This window comes from Crinia signifera, chromosome 3, assembly GCF_055691185.1.
Source record: "Crinia signifera chromosome 3, ASM5569118v1, whole genome shotgun sequence".
Lineage (NCBI taxonomy): Eukaryota > Metazoa > Chordata > Amphibia > Anura > Myobatrachidae > Crinia > Crinia signifera.
In genome coordinates, this window is record NC_139219.1 from 233,064,677 (window position 1) to 233,084,351 (window position 19,675).

At 41.8% G+C, this 19,675-nt stretch overlaps 1 protein-coding gene across 4 annotated transcripts in view; it reads left to right on the plus strand.

The window, feature by feature from the left end:
- MCF2L2 (MCF.2 cell line derived transforming sequence-like 2) overlaps positions 1-19,675 on the plus strand; it is a 316,747-nt gene that overhangs the window by 121,377 nt on the left and 175,695 nt on the right. For all 4 annotated transcript variants that reach the window (XM_083177641.1, XM_083177640.1, XM_083177642.1 and 1 more), the window contains exons 14-15: positions 7,234-7,340; positions 12,140-12,228. In XM_083177641.1, coding sequence (XP_083033767.1) covers positions 7,234-7,340; positions 12,140-12,228 — 196 coding nt within the window. The remainder of the gene's footprint in view (positions 1-7,233; positions 7,341-12,139; positions 12,229-19,675) is intronic.

Genomic DNA, 19,675 nt, shown 5'->3' on the forward strand with positions numbered 1-19,675 from the left:
TAAGTTTTCCTCTTCTGAAGAATTGTTCATTTATAATTGCACATTGTATTATTTGTTTAAAAATCAAAGTTAAAAATCACAGTAGAGATGACTTTTTGCGATCATCTGCATTTTCTGTTCACCTGTCAATATACGTGAGTTTTTGGAAACATTTCGGGATGCGTTATCCGAAGATTTTTGAAGACAACACCAACCTCAGGAATTCTACAATCTCGAATTGCAACACATTTTTACACAACATGGAAGAACGCGTGACCACTTCCATTTACCAGAACCTGTTGTGGTAGAACAGCCAAAGGAGTCTTACAATGAGGAAGAGTAACAGACTAAACCATGAACAGAAGGCAATAGCGGATAAGGTGTTACATTTGGTAAAGAATACACTTACCAAATGTTACTTCATTGACGGACCAAGAGGCTCAGAGAAAAAAATGATTCTACATGACATTGTGTCACGTTTTACAAGGTGAAGGCTCTTCTTTCATCCTACTACAAACCACCAACTTTGCTATAAAATGAATCGTATTTTATTTGCATGTGAAATTTTCACACAGGTCACTTAGTCAAGTTATTAACTAAAGGAAAAATCTTATAACAAACTATGTAATTTCAAATTGATAGATCAGAAACCGCCATCTTGCCTTATAGACATGGAAAAATTAGAAACCATAATGCAAAAGTCATCATGCCCTAGTCATGCCACACTGCCCTTCTTGGTGCGTGGAACGAATTTTGCAGCATTGCGTGTGGACCAGAATAAGGTCCTAAATTAGTACTGAATCCTCTGGTAGTAAAATCATAGAAGCAGCACCAATATTGCTAAATGACAACACAACTGATAAGAGAAAAAAAACTAAACCGAATACTTAAATAACATATACAGAGTATAGTATTATATTTATTTTGCTAATTAAGGAAATGTTTGCACACTTCAAAATTAACAAAACATCTTTTAAAACATAATAAACTGGCTAAACAAATTGCCTCATGCAGAACCACAAATAACCTGGATAGAGGAAAGCATTAAAGAACGAAAATCAAGTTCAACAGGCTCCTACAGATGGAGCTAGCAGCCGGCTCCCTCCAGGGCACGCCCCGTGGCAACGGAGCTTGCCGTGGGTCGCCACCGGTCCCCCTCGCCGCCCCGACCCCCCCCACCCGAACTGGGCAGCATCTCCCTGACGCTGCCCAGCCACCGTGATACGCGCACGCGTGTCCCCGTCCCTATCGCCGGCGCTCGTCAGAAAAGGATGACACGCTGCCCGGCCGCCGTGATACACGCACGCGCGTCCCAGTCCCTATCGCCGGCGCTCGTCAGAAAAGGATGAGCCAGGCTACATCTGTATGTATGGTTAGTTGAATCAGCATTTAGGGGCTGTTCACTTGTGTTCGCTTGTGGAGGGAAGGGCAGGGGAACTATTACACGCAGCCAAGCGAACAGGTCTGAATTAGGCTCTTGGGGCGGGATGTATTAAAATACATTGGCACCCCTCGTCGCCTGATCGCAGCGATGCTAGTGTATATGTATTAACATATGCGGCTAGCATCGCAATGCGGTGATGGAGGCCCCCCGCGATACCTGTAGATGTGGTGAGCGGGTCATCTCCATCACAGCTCAGTGCAGCTGTCCTGGTGGCTCCTTCTAACCCTGCAGCCAGAAGGACATCCGGCTGTGACATATGCTATGGAGTAGTTTCACGGAGGACAGGGACGGGGGTAGGAGTCTGCAGCGGGCTGCGAAAGAAGCCCATAGGCTTCTATAGGGTAGCGATACCCTGCCCTGTGATGACGTGGCGGCCGGGTATTAGTACATTTGAAAATGTGGTAAAACCGGGGTTTTACCACATATTCCTCTTAGTACATCACGCCCTTAGTCTATATACAAAATTGTATCATCCCAAAATGCAGCCACATCCTGCTCAGACCTCTTATTGCAACAAAACTTACCAGCATGCCATATGCCACTGGAAGTTCCCTTATATATGAAAGGTGGTAGGTCGACATGCATTTCGTCGACACAGGACAAGGTCAAAATTATATTTTAAGGATTTTTTTAACTTTTCATACTTTACCATCCACAGGGACGAATCTAACCAATAAAGGGCATGTAGCATGGCGTGCAAGGGGACGCAGTACTAATCGGGTGTCCACATGCTCAGGTGTCAACATTGACACAAAAAAACATGAAAATCTCATGTCAACCTTTTCATGTGAAACATTGGCTTGGCCTTAAACAGCATACTGCAGCACATTGGATGCGTCTCTGGGTTTCAGCCTACAATACACAGCATATGCAATCCAGAAGTTTGGCTCTGAGAAATGCCTGCGATGTGTGGAATTTATGATAGTTATTGCAACTTAAACAAATGGTTTGTGTTTGTTAGACAGGAAAAGACATCATTGATCATGAACCATAAAAAGACCAGCAAGTCTATTGTTGTAAGAACAAGTCCAATAAGGTGGCCTACATTTCTGCCTCAGCGTTTCCTGGTACTACACCATTAGCTGGACATTAAACCCTTTGCATATGTTCTTTTTATTTAGCCTTTGAATGTGTTTGATAAAGTCATGTCTGCTTTGTGTTTACTACAAACCTGAAGTTAAATATTAGCTATGCCTCTGCACATTAATTCATATGCCAAGCTGTTAATGTGATTAATCTGAATATTCCATGTTATTCTCATGATAAAATCATGGCCTTTGGTCACTGTCGTTCAGACTTCTTGCCATTCACACTGCATCTGGGTGAAGTGCTGGCGCTTGGAGAGGACACCATCTCGCTCCAAATGCTGGAAATGGGATCCAGGTGGGACGGGATACGGTCATTGATCTACAGCATGTTGGTCGACAAGCATTGGGTTGACACCATTAGGTCGACATGGAGATAGATTGACATATCATTAGGTCGACACAAGCATTAGGGTCTGTCGACAGTCAAAAGGTCGACATGGGTTTTTTAAGCGGTATTTCATGCCCTACCATTCACTAGGGCGTGGTGGGAGAATAATATAGTTTGCCCGAAGCATTGCGAGCGATGCAATGCATTTAAAACCATTGTCCATGTCGACATTCGGGTCAAAAAATGGAAAAACCCCATGTCAATCTTTTGACTGTCGACATAGACCATATCAACCTAATGCTTGTGTCGACCTAATGCGCTGTCAACCTAAACCCATGTTGACCTAGACCCATGTCGACCTTTCTCCATGTCGGACTAATGCTTGTCGACCAACATGCTGTAGACCAAACGATCACAACCCGGTGGGACTTGGGTTAACCCTTCACACTGCCACTTAACCCAGTGTCCTTTCTGAGACCAAGCTGCCTTGGCTGCAGTTCTGGGTCACTGGACCTGGATTAATCCTTTTATACCGAGGCATGAACTAGGTTCACCTGGCAATACACCGGGTTTAAAGCTCTGTATAAAGGGGCAATACGTTTTTTCCGAATGATGCATTGCCTCCACCAGAGTCTTTCTTGTGGGTATGGTACTGTATATTTGTACCACCAGGAGCGAAACCACGTTTGCAAAAAATACACTTAACAAAGCACTTTCCTAAAAGTATCAAATATTCTAAAGACAAGTGGAGAGAGTGTCCAGAGTCATCAATTAGCTTCTAACATGTATTAAGCACATTCTATAAAATTATAAAATAATCTCATTGCTTGCTATAGGCAACTTCTCCACTGCCCTACTCTTAAGAGGGTTTAAGAATAGAGAGGTGGAGAAGCTGCATATAGCAACTTTTGACAATCTTTAAAAAGGAAACAAATAAAAAAAAAACTTCACTCCCACTCTTTGCCTCGTAACATAACACAAGTAGTGGTTGGAATTTTACAAGCAAGTGACTATCTCTCACATGACCTCTGAAGACAACCATTTATCCCATATACACAGGGTCACCAAGAGGGGTGGGGGGGACACTAATTACCCGGGCCCTGGTCCGACCCCCGCCTTTCCCCCTCCCGGGCTGCAGCAGCGCACACCTCTACAGCATGTGCTTTGCTGATAGCAGGCTCAACGTGAGCGTCTCACTGACAGCGTGAGAACTCATGCTGAGCCTGCTGTCAGCACAGCACATAATGTAGATGTGTGCTTCTGCTACTGGGGGGGTGGGGGCAATGATTGTATTTGTAATTAACCAGTCCTAACTTTGCCCAGACAGTTAGGAGCTCGAACTGTATCTCCATCAGTGGTGGTTTTTAGGACAACAGGGTCATTATGTCAACATGGGGAAGGTCAACAGTCAAAAGGTCAACATGGGTTTTTCACGGTTTTCCCCAGGGTGTGGACATGGAGACCATATCTGTGCACTGCGTCCCCTGTTTGACTGTTGACCTTCCCCATGTCGACCTAATGCTTGTCAACCTAAAGCCATGTTGACCTTTTGAGCGTGTTGACCTAAGGCCTGTCGACCTTCAGTGGTCAACTTATTGAATGTCCACCTTCCTGTGGTTGACCCAGTGACCGTATACCATTTGATCACTGGTGTTACATTATTATTTCATTGTTTTTTTATTGGGCCATGAATTGCAGTGCCAGATGTCTTTCATAGCTTCTTGTGATTACTACATAGTAGAAGAATGTAATGGGGATTGTTCTTTTTTTTTATTTGTGTGTAAGAGCCAATAAAATGTTTATTTCTATACTGTATATCATTTGCTTCCTCAATAAGTAATGCAGTTGTTCACAAACGTTTTTGAATCATGGTGCCCTGGAGTAACAGACATTTCTTCACAGCACCTCTAGGCGACAAGTTTCTTATTGAGAATTTTAGAAGAAAGAAAACCTAAATTAAATCAATGGTTTTTATTGTCATCCTCATATTTACTTTTGTGGTGTGGGCAGGATTAACTTCTGATTGTCCATATATATTATGATTGGAAGCCACAAGCACTGGTTTTGCCTGTTACATTGACAATAAATTATTTGAATTTGTCCTGGAGCACCAAACCAAGGCAAGTGTCCCAAAGCACCCCAGGGTGCCGCGGAACACAGTTTGGAAACCACTGGTATAGTGTTATGTACAGTATTATGCACATAAAGTTTCTTATTACAGTAAAAAATAGGATTGCAGTTTGGTGCATATTAATATAAAATGATTTGTTTTACTGTCAGATGGACCAAATTTTACATGCGTATAATTATCAAATAAATGGTTTTCTAGTATTAAAATAGTTATTGTACAATAAAATCTATTTTAAAGTTTTATGCAAATCAGCAGAAGAAAAATGGATTAACCGGCTTAATATACAGTACATACTTCTCATATAAACCGTTTAAGTCAAATCGATGAAGTTCTTTTTAAGCATTTGCACATTTGTTATGGTAACATTGTTCATATGCTTAAATCAATTGCGCACTATTACACAATCAGTGAAAATAGATGATGACTGTTTCTAGTAAACACAGCTCTGTGTGTGTGTGTGTGTGTGTGTGTGTGTGTGTGTGTGTGTGTGTGTGTGTGTGTGTGTGTGTGTGTGTGTGTGTAAAGTGGCTCTACCATACCACAGCAGACAGACATGAGCAAATGTCTGCCATCAGATATTATATCTTTGCTACAGCATTGTGGCTCAGACACCAAGGGGTGTAGTCAAAACTTTGTGAACTCCATAGCAACATATTGAAGTGACCTTGTCCCAATTCTTCTAGATACTCCTCTCTGCCGTAGTTTGTATGCCACAAAATAATGCCCTAGTTCATTTTCTGAACCAAGCAGTGCCTTAATTAATGTTATGCCCCATAATAGTTCCCTAGTTCACATTCTGTCCCATTGTAGGGTTGCCAGTTCACATTAAGCCAACCTTTAGTGTTCACTGAAAACTCACCTCTTCAGGCAAGCCGATCATATTTAACTTCTAAATGCATAACCCTCTGAGGCACTTATGTATTATATAGCTTCCCTTCTGGACTTGTAACTAGGTGGGACTGCTATGCTATTACTGGTGCCTGTCCTTGTGTTTCCTCCTATATCCCTATAGATTGTAAGCTTGCAGCAGGGCCCTCCTACCTCCAAGTCTGTCTGTTGTTACCCAGTTTGTTTTACAGTATTCCTGTCTTCTATTGTAAAGCGCAACGGAATCTGCTGCGCTATATAAGAAACTGTAAATAAATAAATTAAGCCACACAGTGCCACCAGTTCATATGTACCACATTACAGTGCCACCAGTTCATATCATGTAACATTATACTGCCCTCCAATTCATTATATATACCACATTACAATAAGAAGGGGCATAACTAAATATATTGTAGGCCCCAAGGCAAATATTTAAATGGACATGTATGTACCACCCATGGTGAAAAGTGTTTCTCAGACTTGTAAATTTGACAGGGAAGGTGGTGCCTTGTCACCTCTGGTAGCTATGGTTACCTGGAATTATGGGAAAAGACAGAACTTCTGCTGTCCCAAAGCAACATATTAAAGGGGCCTCTGTGCCAAACATGCTACAGCGGCACATCTCAGTATGAGTTGTTAACTTTATGTCCCATAATAGTGGCCTAGTTTATTTTATGAACTATAGTAGTAATTATGTCAAATTGTAGACGCCAGCACAGATATGAATTGGAGGCACTATGTTGCATATTACGCCACTCTATAGTGCATTACAATAGGCTGTGCATCCACCTCATATTCTTCCAAATTCGGACGTGATGTCAAACATATGCGATTTTGACACTTTCCATTTGATTTCTCACCAGAAAAAAATGGCCAAATCGCCATAAAAATCACCCTTTTGCCTGTCTTAACCATCTAAATAACATCTTAAATATCCATTAAACCTGTATTTTAAATTGACATAAAAATTACCCATGCTTCAGTCTTGTCTTAGATTTTAGAAATAAATTCTAAACTCAATCAATGAAACAAATTTTAATTTTGAAGCTAAATAAGAAAATGATCTTTATCCAATCGGCATATACAAACAAGAACAAACACATAAAAGACAGCATAAAACCGATATAGATGACATTTTAGGGCAGCACTGACAATGTAACGGTTAGCATTACTGCCTCACAGCACTGAGGCTATGGGTTCGATACATACCATGGCCCACGCCCTGGTATGGCTCCCAACAAAATCATCCCTAGAAGGAATGTGTGTGCGTGTACATGTGGTAGGGAATAGAAATTGGAAGTATATGTGTGCGCTCTATACTGTGCATAACGGTTAATAAGTAAATAAATATACAAACCCAAATCACTAATATATAAATTGAACTATTTTCCAGCAATGACTCGAAGAGCTCCAGACATTCCCTGCATCCCTCCAAAATCGCTTTCTGAAGCTGATCTGTCTCGAAAAAGGAATAATAAGAAGACTAAAGGTGGAATAAAGGTACTGTAAACTATTTTTCTTACAGCTTAGCATAAAAGCAAACCATAGGGGCAGTGCCTAACTTCCCATTAGGCATGTGCCTAGTGGTGGCACATGTTTGGTGGCAGCACTTGGATGCTTGTGATAGTACAGTCAGCCTGAAATGTACCAGTAACTGCAAATATCCACTGTACTGTACCATATTCCATCTTGAAAAGAGTGTAAATGGATAGGACATGCAGATACTGTCCCTGTAAGCTGTGCTACTTACTGTAGTAAATATGTATACATAATTAAAAATGTCAGTGGCTTTTTTTTTTTTATTAATCCATTAAATTGGCTATTATCAAATGAGGGCGGGCTAACATCAGACTATCTGTGAAATGACTTTCTTCCTCTTCATCCTCTAAGGCAGGGATGGGGAACCTTCGGCCCTCCAGCTGTTGTGAAACTACAAGTCCCATCATGCCTTGCCACATCTTTGCAATTAGGGAATGCTAACAGTATGGCAAGGCATGCTGGGATGTGTAGTTTCACAACTGCTGGAGGGCCATAGTTTGTACATGTCTGCTCTAAGGGCCCGATTCTGATTTGGACATAAAGCATAGAAAAAGTAAGAAACTTTGGGGTCTACTGTATGTACTAAGCCTTGGAGAGAAATTAAGTGGAGAGATAAAGTACCAAGCAACCAGCTCCTGTGATTTTTCAAACACAGCCTGTAACATGGCATTTAGGAGCCGATTGTCTCTCAAGGGTTTAGTATATATAGACCCCTTTATATCTAGAACAATCCATGCTGCAATGCAATGAAGAAAATACATTTTTATTTTTTCTTGCAGGGTAAATACTGTCTGCTTTTGCATGTAGCCCACATGTGAGACACCTTTTTCTTACATTACTATAAAGATTTCCGTTTGGACACACCCCACCCAAATCTAAATCTCTCTGCTCATGTTACAAATCAGTGGACCCCACTACCTCCTTTTAGGAGCATGTCATTTAGTGGCTCGGGGTCAGGATAAACTTGGGTGCTTGCTCTGACACAAACCTGTGACCTCCTTTTATAAAGGAGCCCTGTTTTTCACATGTCCTCTGTAATGGTTGCCCACGTTCCTCTGTAGAAGTTGACCACACCATCTCTGGTGGCTGGCCATGCACCTTAAGCTTGGTCCCCTACAACTGCAGCCTCCATTGAATCCAGGCTGACAGCGGGCACCAACCCCTGACAACAAACATGTAGTTTAAAAGTGGGTAGCTTTACATTGTGCCGTAATTTGTAAAGGGCATAACTGGTGTCAGGGACATAATTGCGGGGCATCATTTGTAAGGTACATTACTGTATGGGGCATAATATGGTGTTTGAGGTATAATTGTTGGGTATAATATGGGGTCAGGGGCATAACTGTGGTGTTAGGTAGTCTTTTCCTTCAAGTCCACACACCCTTTTTGCTTGTAGATGTTTTCATTTTAAAATGTCCACTGGGAGGGGTGGGGAGCTGGCACTCATATTTATTTTACTGTTCCCACAGAGAGCCAAATTGTATTTAAAACAGCCCTGTGGCCATCACAGGCGCATTTCACATTGACACGCCTTCACTATTATTGTTCCTTCTTGTAGCGGGGCAATTTGCCAGTAAAAAGACGCACATTGCTGGAATATATATGTGTGCACTAAAGAGAAGTAGCAAGTTGCAGCCAAAAATTAAGAGACATAACTTTTTTACATGCAAATCTAAATGAGTTTCCCGGTTTCCACCTGCACAGGGATAAAGCATAACTTTTGTGGAGATCAAATAACTGACCAATATTGGTCGTCAGGCAAAATGTCAACACAACACATGAAAACATGCAATAGCGACACCCTCAGAACATTAACAGCCTGCCACAACACAATCTTAACATCCTACCAAACCAAACATTACAGTAAAACTCCCAGTACATAATATGAATCTCCCCCCTTATTTTCTACAAACTAGCCTAATACCACACACATTTCCTAAATGCTCACACATACTCAGATATTCATTGAATTGTAATGGAACCGGTACTAGATATATCACTACAGTGAAGTTATAATGGTGCACAAATACAGAGGGACTTTGTTTTCTCCTTTATCCACATCAAAGAAGCGTTGGTCTTGTTATTTTGCTATTTGTATGCAAGGGATACGGTCGCTAGTTCGAAACAATGAAGGTCGAAATACATTAGGTTGACAAAATAAGATCGACAGGTCAACACATGAAATAGGTAGACATGGCTAAAGTTGACAGGGTCCGAAGGTCGACAACCCTACCGTCCACTTGGGCGTGGAGGGAGAATACAATAGTGTGCTGAGCACATCGAGGCATCGTGCCCGAAGCATGGCGAGCACAGCGGTACACTCATAATGTCAATGTTGACTAATATCGAAATTTGGGACAATAAAAAAAGTGAAAAACTCATGTCTTCCCATAGTCGACCTTCCGACCCTGTTGACCTTAGCCACAAGCCCTGTTGGCCTTCGTACAGTTGACCCTATGACCCATACCGGTGTGCAATGCCAAGTGATTCGCAAGAGTAAAAAGTTAAAACAAAACTTTTCACTTTGAGAAGCACTTAGAATGTAGAAGTACTCTCATCTTGATAAATAAAAGTGAAGTACTTTTTCTTCCTCATTTCTTGGCTCATTGTTGCATACTCTTAAGTTTCAGCATGCAATGTAGGACCCCAATGATATTAGCAACCTAGACCTTTTACACATTGCTGTGTATAAAGACGGATGTGGTCTCTCAACCAGAGGAACAGGCAATCACATGCAATTTAGTTTACAAAACTAGACCAGAAGGCATGGTTCTAGTTACTCAATGCCCATGACAAGGGCCCAGAAAACATGACCCAGGATGGGCTGGTTTTTGTTTTTTGCCACATATATCAGCTGATCACTAAAAGGAGACATTTCTATTATTCATCAGTTGATATTGCAATTCATCAGGTGGTACCAATTTGATTTAAAATCTCTAAAACACTGCAAATATGGTCATGCAAAGTAATATACATATATATATATTAATAAAGCTATTTTATGACTGACTGTAAATGGAAACAAACTAGTTTGAATAAAAAAATGTCAAGCTCCAACTAGCGTGAGTGTGCCCACAAAAACTCTAATACAAGAAAACTTGTGTCAATGTACAGCCAGATATGCAAACATATACGAGGCTGGATCGGTAAGTATTGCCTCCATGGCTTTTTTATAGTTTTTTTTATTTGTGAACACATTTCAACACTTTTTTTGGTACTTGTGAGTTATCCGGGCTGCCGATTTCTAAATCGGGTCGGATCTGGCACATCGCATCGCATCGCATGCGACCATCGGATGCGATGCGATGACCCGATTTTTCCATAGGAATCAATGTTAAAATGGACTGAGTCCATTTTAACATGGAATTCAATGGGAAAAAGGGGTCCTTTTCATACCCCTACTATCCAAGTGGGCATGGAGTTGGATATAAACCTGTGGCGAGCGTAGCGAGCCCGAAGCGTGGCGAGCGTAGCGAGCCCCGCGAGGGGACACAGAATACAGTCCCCTTGCGGGGCTCGCTTCGCTCGCCACGCTTTGGGCTCGGTGGCTCGCTACGCTCGCCACAGGTTTATATCCAACTCCATGCCCACTTGGATAGTAGGGGTATGAAAAGGACCCCTTTTTCCCATTGAATTCCATGTTAAAATGGACTCAGTCAATTTTAACATTGATTCCTATGGAAAAATCGGGTCATCGCATCCGATGGTCGCATGCGATGCGATGCGATATCGCATCGCATCGCATCTGATTGCATGCCTTAACTTAAGGCATACAATCAAAAAAATCGGCAGCCCGGATAACTCACAAGTACCCTTTTTTTTTGTACATGATAACAGCGTTTAGCACTATTCACTTTTTAACGTAGTCCCCATCCCTTTCCAAGCTTGTGCGTCGATGAGTCAGGCAAACCTGTCGGAGAAGTAAGCTAGTGGTTTGTCGACACCAGGACCGAACGATAGGTTTGTAGCGTTGAATGTATTCAAAAATAGTCAACTTATAGCCATGGAGGCATTACTTTTCAATCCAGCCTTGTGTATATAAAACTTCCTTTTTTGCCGGCACTCCAATTATATTATAAGCATCGTCGTCGGTGCACTCTGATAAACAAACATACCAATCCAATAGAAGAGGCACACAGACTTCAAATTTTGCTGCATCAAAAGTGTATTGGGCAATACATCAATCACTTTCGGTGATAGCACCCCCGTCCTCAGGATAACAGCCCCAACAGACTACACTAAGGGCCTTATTCTAGTTCACTCTTTCTGACAAAATCCTTCTTAAATGGACAATACCATGTGCACTGCTGGGGGCAGATGTAACCGGTGCAGATAGAATTAGATTTGGGTGAGTTATTTTGTTTCGCAATATAGATCTCACTTTGAAGTAAAACCTTACCCAAATCTAATTCTCTCTGCAAAAGTTACATCTGCCCCACCTGCAGTGCACATGGTTTTGTCCATGTAAGAAGGATTTTGTCAGAAAGAGTGAACTAGAATAAGGCCCTAAGTATTAATGAAGTTCTACTAATAAAAGGATTTTATGCTGCAGTTGAGTTGGAACAGATTTCTGTAAGTTGAGGTTTGTAAATGTAGACTTACCGTTACTACTTTATCCAAAAATAGGACACTGGAAAATAAGCACTGTTAAGTTAACAGAATTAATTCTGTTTTACCCCCAAAAAACAAACCTACCCAAAAACATATTGCCAAGATCTTATCACCATATTATATGCACATCTATTTTAATTCAACTTTAGATTGAAGTCATGCTTGAAGCAAGTCAAGGTGGGACAACCCGACCATTAGTGATGAGTGAAAGTGAGGAGAACCTCTGTACACGAAAAAGGTATGTTGATTATTCCCAGTCTTTTCTTTTTCACATACACACATTTCATGCCCTAGACATCACTATAATAACATGCATACTAGGTATTATATATAAAATACATATATGGGTTTTGTCTGTACACATCATTTTTATTAACTTTTTGAGTGCCAACATCTCTTAGAGAGGTGCAAAATATCTGCTAACAATGCCAACATCTCTATTAGAGATATGCATATGTGCTAAAAATGGCAGCGTCACTCACGTTTGTTATATAAATTAAAATAATAAAAGTTGAGTAAAAAAGATTATATTCCTATATAAGGTAAACATTACAGGTCATTGTGATGAATACAGATGTTTGCATGGCAATTTTTTCACACCAATTTATGTCTGTCTGGGCTGGCATCAAGCAAAAACTACTTGATGAATTTGGATTATATTTTCACTATCGTATAGTTTAGAGACCTAGAAATAGAGGAGCGACACTACACTCAGTCGGCCAGATGTACTAAGCTTCAAAAAGTGATAAAGTGGAGAGTGATAAACTACCAACCAATTATTGGTGGTAGTTTATAACTCTTCAGTTTCACTTTTTGAACTTGCTGCATATGGCCTACTGGGCAGATGTATTAAGCCTGTAGAAGAGCTAAACCGGAGATAAAGCACCAGCCAATCTACTCCCAACTGTCATTTTCACACAGTTCATTGGCTGGTGCTTTACCTCCTTTCACTTTATCTCTTCTCCAGGCTTCATTCCTCTGCCCCAGTGTGTGTTACGCTATGTACACATGGTGCAATTCTAGCTAACTTTCTATTCAATTTGGACTATATAGTCCAAATTAATTAGCAGAGCACAGTATTAAGCCGCATTCAATCTAGATTCGATCCCAATACGCAGCCACGTGGCATCGAAAGCAGTGATAGACTGTGCAGGCCAGTCTATTTCTGCTAGAGGGAAAGGAGGGCCATGCTGCGCAATGCATGCAATGGGGGAAATGTATCAAGCCATCTATAGACTAAGCTTGCAGGAAAGGCCTTCTTACCTTTTTTTCTCATGAATAAGGTCTTCTTTTATGAAGTTTTTGTTTACATTTTTAAAGCCAGTATATGCAGGAACTATATATGTAAGTAATGGTTAATGAATATGTGAATAAGTTGTACAGTATATAGAAACCAATCTGCTTCAGCGTATTATTTTATAGAATGTGCTTGATAAATACTAGCTAGAAGTGGATTAGCTGCGGTGGGTAACTTCTTCGCTCTTAAGAAATCTTGATACATTTTCCCAAAATATTGATGCAGTCATGACCTTGCCAGTAAAAGACTATGGGCCCAATTCAGAGGGGGATACACATGTCTCCGTGGATACATTTGTTGGCGGTCATCTATCTGAGACTTTATGCAATTACAGCTATAAAAGTTCTTCCACGGTGTGCATCAGAGTGTGCATGGAATGAGATGGCTGTTTCAGCATTTATTCATGCCATAATACTGACGGGTACTTCCTGAAATACAGATGGAGCCGCTCTAATTCAGCGGGGGGCTGACGGTCGGATCACCAGCCGCCGGAAGGAGGCTGGCTCGCTCACGCGTTCCCTTCAGATGGGGCACCCCCATTGTTGTCTGCCGGTCCCTAACACCTCCCCTAAGCCTGCAGATGGGCAGGGTTCGCGTCCCCTGACACCTGAAAACTGGGATACGCGTGCGAGATGCTCACCCATCCCAGTCAGATGGAGCACCTTTCCGCTGGCGCTCACTAGCGGTGGCATTCTGGTGAGCCCCGGTGCTGGCTGAGAGATGCTCCATCTGTACCACACCAGGTCCACCCAGACCTCCAACAGCCCTTGTCCAGAGTATGGCCTCCTATGTGAGTCTGTGTATTTAACCACTTACACCCCCACATACACGGGATGCAGTTAAAATCCCGGCGGTCGAGATCCCGGCAATCAGAATCCCGATGCCGGAATCCCGACACTTTCTCCCTCCGTGGGTGTCCACGACACCCCTGTAGGTAGAATAAATTAGCGTGCCGAGCGTAGCGAGGCACCGGGCCCGCTGCGTGGCGAGCGCGCAATCCACGCCCCCCCCTTGTCGGAATTCCGGCGTCGGGATTTTGAACGCCGGAATCCCGACCGCCGGGATTTCATACTGAATCCACATACACAACACATCCATCCCTGTGCACGCATGTAGAGACAAACCATTCCAGTGCATTATACTGCCTCCATGTCACCACACACTACGTTTTCAATACAATTCTACATACTGTATGTGCACCTGAAATTACAACTGTGACTCTGTAAGGACACAATCGGGACAAATGCACAGTGCAACTTAGCTGCTTTCACACAGTAGCAATAATTGGAGAAAATAAGCAATCTACAATGTGTTAGATGTCAGCGGAGTTACCAAGCAAAAATACACTTGCTTTTAAGGACTATGTTGCTTGGTGATCATGTGTATGAATTCTATTTAAGTGTACTTACAGCTGAATTGTACTTGGGCTCATAGTTTTATCCTGTTACACCATCAATGGGGACACTTACCACCCTTTTTGCAGGACATTCTTGCGAAAGAGAAAAAAGTATGTATTTTGTGTGGTGCACCTAAACGGTCTTGGTTAAAATTTAACCTTTAATGGTTTCATTAAAATTAGCGAAATATGACAAACACACATATAAAACGACAAAGTGAATACATGGGGGGGATAAAGTGTTTTTATTAAAAACGGTGGCTTACTTGTAGCGCACTATTGTTGTATGTATCAGGTTTCTGATTTTTACACTAATTGCTCAATAAATTTCTACACAATTGATGTCTTTATTTAGTAACACAAAGGGCCCAGATTCTTCTGAGGCATGATACCCCCCATGAACAGATAAATAAAGACACCTAAATCAATTGTCTAGAAATTTATTGAGCAATTAGTGTCAAAATCAGAAACCTGATACATAAAACAATAGTGTGCTACAAGTAAGCCACCGATTTTAATAAACACACTTTATCCCTCCCATGTATTCACTTTGTCGTTTTATGTGTGTTTGTCATATTTCGCTAGTTTTAATGAAACCATTAAAAGGATACATTTTTACACGCGGCGGCATGGCGCCTTGGGGTGTCTATGACTGCCCCAACACTGGGTAACACAAGACCCTCATTTGGAGTCCTAATTTTTAGTGTCATGTGACCCGTGAATTGCACGATGATGACACATTGTGTCTAAAAACTGCTTGAAATGTTATTATAACAAAATAAAAAGGAAACATATTATACCAGAAGTTATTATGGATATTGAATATATTTTTTTTCAGACGGTTCTCTCTCTTTTTACCTAATATTGTATCTTTTGGTGTGACAATTACATACAGGTGAATCAATTAGACAATTAAGTCCTTTGGTATATATATGAGCCTTGAGCTCTCATTTGGACACTTGCTCCTGAAGAAGCCGGATGTACAAACCTTCCGGGGAAACGCGTTGAGCTGAACAAAACCCCATCTCTGCTAAATTGGTGATTTGTCCGATCGACCCACGGATGCTCCTCAATCACAACTGGACCTATCGCATTGGGATAACAGCATGATCCCTAATTTTTCAAGCTAAACAAGAGGAAATCTATACAAGTGGGAACCGTGAGTCCTTGAAAATATAGGACACCTAAGGACACATTCAATCACCAGTCTGGATCCATCTACAAACCAGACCACTCAGGATGGTAACATTCATGTCAGTTATTAAGTGCCAATTTATCCAAATATCCCGGTGACATTCCTTTTTAAAGAATATTGGACACTCAGTCTATTGATTCACACCTTTTAATATTATTTTTATTTATATTATTGTATATTATTAATGTATTATTAAATTTGTTATACTTTTGAGAACCGTCTGATCCATTTATTGGTATAGCCAGCGCTGACACTCCTTGCTTCTTTAAATTTTAACCAAGACCGGTTAGGTGCACAACACAAAATACATACTTTTTTCTCTTTCTCTTTTTCAAGATTATTCAATTTTTGTCTCAGTGGTGGCACACCTCCCACTAAACCTGACTGCTGGCTAACACCTTGTTTAACAGCATTTAGGGGGGTCCTTTTTCTACCTCAAACCTAATAAGGATCCTGTGCGGATAACCATTCCCCTGTACCTTTATGCAGGACACAAATTCTACATTACATGAATGGAGGAAACTGTGGCCCTGCACAAATGAGCTTACAATGCAACAGGCAGGGAAATACCTTCTGTAAGGTAGCGTACTGACAGTTGTGACTGGTGGTACAGAATGTATCCAACACAAAAATAAACCTCTGGCGTACTTCACATTATTCCTTTAATGTTGTGTCCCACAGCTGTTATTCCTCCTTCTGGTGATATTTTAGACCATATAAAAGTTAGGACTACATATTCATAGTGTATTACAGCTTTTACTATGACACAACAAACAAATACAGGCAATGAAACAGTATAAGATCACAATATATGGTACTTGTTTCCTAGCACGGCGCCCGTCGTAGGTGATCGCATACCTTAAGTTAAGGTATGCGATGTACGTGACTGACGCGATTTTAGGGCTATTTTTAGCCTTTTTCCCGACAATTAAAAAAATAAATTTAAAAAAAAAAAATCGAGATTTTACATAGGTAACAATGTTAAATGGGCCAATGGACCCGATTTTTCATTGTATACCCACCCTCATTGGTATTTTACATGACAAATGCCCCCCCATTGTTAATGCCACCCCACAATGAACGGCAACCCGAAGCCTGGCGAGTGCAGCGGTACGCGTCCTCCGACCTTTTCATACCCCCACTATCCTCGTCGGCGTGGAGTTGATTTTATATAGTGCCACAAACCCGAAGCGTGGTGAGCACAGCGTGCCCCGCGAGGAATACCTGTGAAGTAATGCGCGTCCGCTCACCACGCTTAGGGCTCGGTGGCTCGCTGCACTCGCCACACTATATAAAGTCAACTGCACGCCGACGTGGATAGTGGGGGTATGAAAAGGTCGGACGACGCGTACCGTCGCCGCTCGTCACGCTTCGGGTTGGCGTTGATCGTGGGGTGGCGTTAACAATGGGGGGGGGGGGGGGGCATTTGACCCATCAGGGTTGGGAAACAATAAAAATTGGGGTCTGGGGGCCAATGTAAAAATTGCGTCCATCGCATGCGATTTGGTTGCATGCAATGCGATCAACGCGATTTCAGGGGGTCCCGATGGATACAATTTTTATCGCTGGCGCTGTGCTAGGAGACAAGTACCCAATATATTATTGTAGGGAAAAGACCGTTCACGTTCTTTTGAGAGGTTTAAGATTCCTGTTCGCCACTATTACCAGGTGATACCAGATGATAGTGCTTTTCTGGTTCTCATCCTACCTATCTGATACACTCTTTCAGTGTTCGCTTCTCGGATACCACCTCCTCTTCACTACCTCTGTCAGTTGGAGTACCGCAGGGCTCAGTCTTGGGTACTCCGGTCTTCTCAATCTATACCTCATCTCTTGGCAAACTAATCAGCTCTTTCGGATTCCACTATCACTTGTATGTGGCTGGCACTCAAATCTATCAACCCCAGAGTTGTCACAAGTGGTTTTGGCCCGTGTCTCTGAATGTCTCTCTGCTATCTCATCTTGATGTCTTCTCACTACCTCAAACTTAACATTTCCAAGACGGAATTAATTCTATTCCCTCCAACCAGGAGCAGTTACCATCCTGATTTCTCCATAACTGTCGAGAACGTGACAATCTACCCTACCTTTCAAGCTCGCTGCCTAGGGGTCACCCATCTCTGAACTGTCCTTTGTTCCCACATTCAGTCTATCTCTAAATCATGTTACATGCATCTCTAAAACATATACGAGATACAACCCTATCTTACACATGACACTGCTAAAACACTAATTCATGCACTCATTCTCTCGCATTGATTATTGCAATAGTCTCCTCATAGGTCTTCCCAAGAACAGACTTCACCACTGCAATCTATTTCAAACGCTGCTGCGAGGCTGATCTTCCTAGCCAGACGTTCATCATCTGCTGATCCGCTGTGCCAGTCCCTCCATTGGTTGCCTGTATTCTACCGTAGTCAGTACAAAATACTTCTAAATCACATATAAAGCTATTAACCAAACCACACCAACCTATATCTCTTCACTTATCACAAAATATCTTCCAACTCGCTCTCTTCGATCTGCACAAGATCTGCGTCTCTCTTCTGCAGGGATCACTAGCTCCCACTAACTGTTGTTACAGGATTTTCATAGAGCTGCACCCATCTTATGGAATGCCCTTCCACACACAATACGACTCTCTACTAGCCTCCAAACTTTCAAGCGTTCCCTAAAAACTCACTTCTTCAGACAAGCCTATCATATTTAAGTTCCACACGCATAATCCTCTGAGGCACTTATGTATTATATATAGCTTCCCTTCTGGACTTGAAACTTGATGGGACTGCTATGCTATTACTGGTGCCTGTCCTTGTGTTTCCCTCCTATTTTCCTATAGATTGTAAGCTTGCAGCAGGGACCTCCAACCTCTATGTCTGTCTGTTTTAACTAGTTTGTTCGTTCAGTGTTGTCAACATTTGTAAAGCGCAATGAATTCTGCTGCGCTATATAAGAAACTGTAAATAAAATAAATATAAAATCACACTTAACAAAACTAGCAGGTCAGGGCTGTCCAAATAAAATGAGGTGGTGGGTAATTACCAAATAATTTCAGAACTGTAGCCACAGTCCTGAAATGCGCATGGGGGTATATAAAGAATCCCATTATGTGAAGCACACATAGGATTACCCAACGTATGGTGTTGGATACATTATGTGGTGGAGGGTGTTGGAAACCTCTATACTGTATAAGCGTTGGGCCTGTTTGGGCTGCTGTGACGTGTGCATGGTTTTCTTCTTAAATCCTTTGTTTAGTGGTATGGAAAGTGTTTGGGGCTATTATAAGGCAACAGCATTTCAATAAAGCCAGTAGCCATTGTATGCCCACCAGTTTAATAAAGCATACAATGGCTACTGGCATTGCTGTGTAGCTACTATTTTACTGGCGGTGATGTAAAGTTGGCACAAGGTTAAATAAAAAAATAAAAAAACAACAAATAAAAAAAAAAAAAGACACTAATGAATAGCTATTGTCCAAGTCTTAAAATGCCAATTGTCGCTGATGAACAGGAGAGACTCTGCCAGGGGAGCCGCAGAGGGAAACAGCTGCTCCTGCAAGTAGCGACCATTAGGAGGCTGAACACGGGAGCGTGCCCCCGGTGATTTTTTTGCTGCAGCGCAAACAAATAGCTGGCAATATGGTCCCTCAGTGACCATATTGCCAGCGATATTGCACTGTGTGTACAGAGCTTTAAAGCTACACATCTGAATCAAATATTTTCCCAACGTGCTTTTTCCTCCAAGCTCTGCAGGCTGCTACATGCCTCCATTAGTCCTGATCATTGGCAGTTGTATGA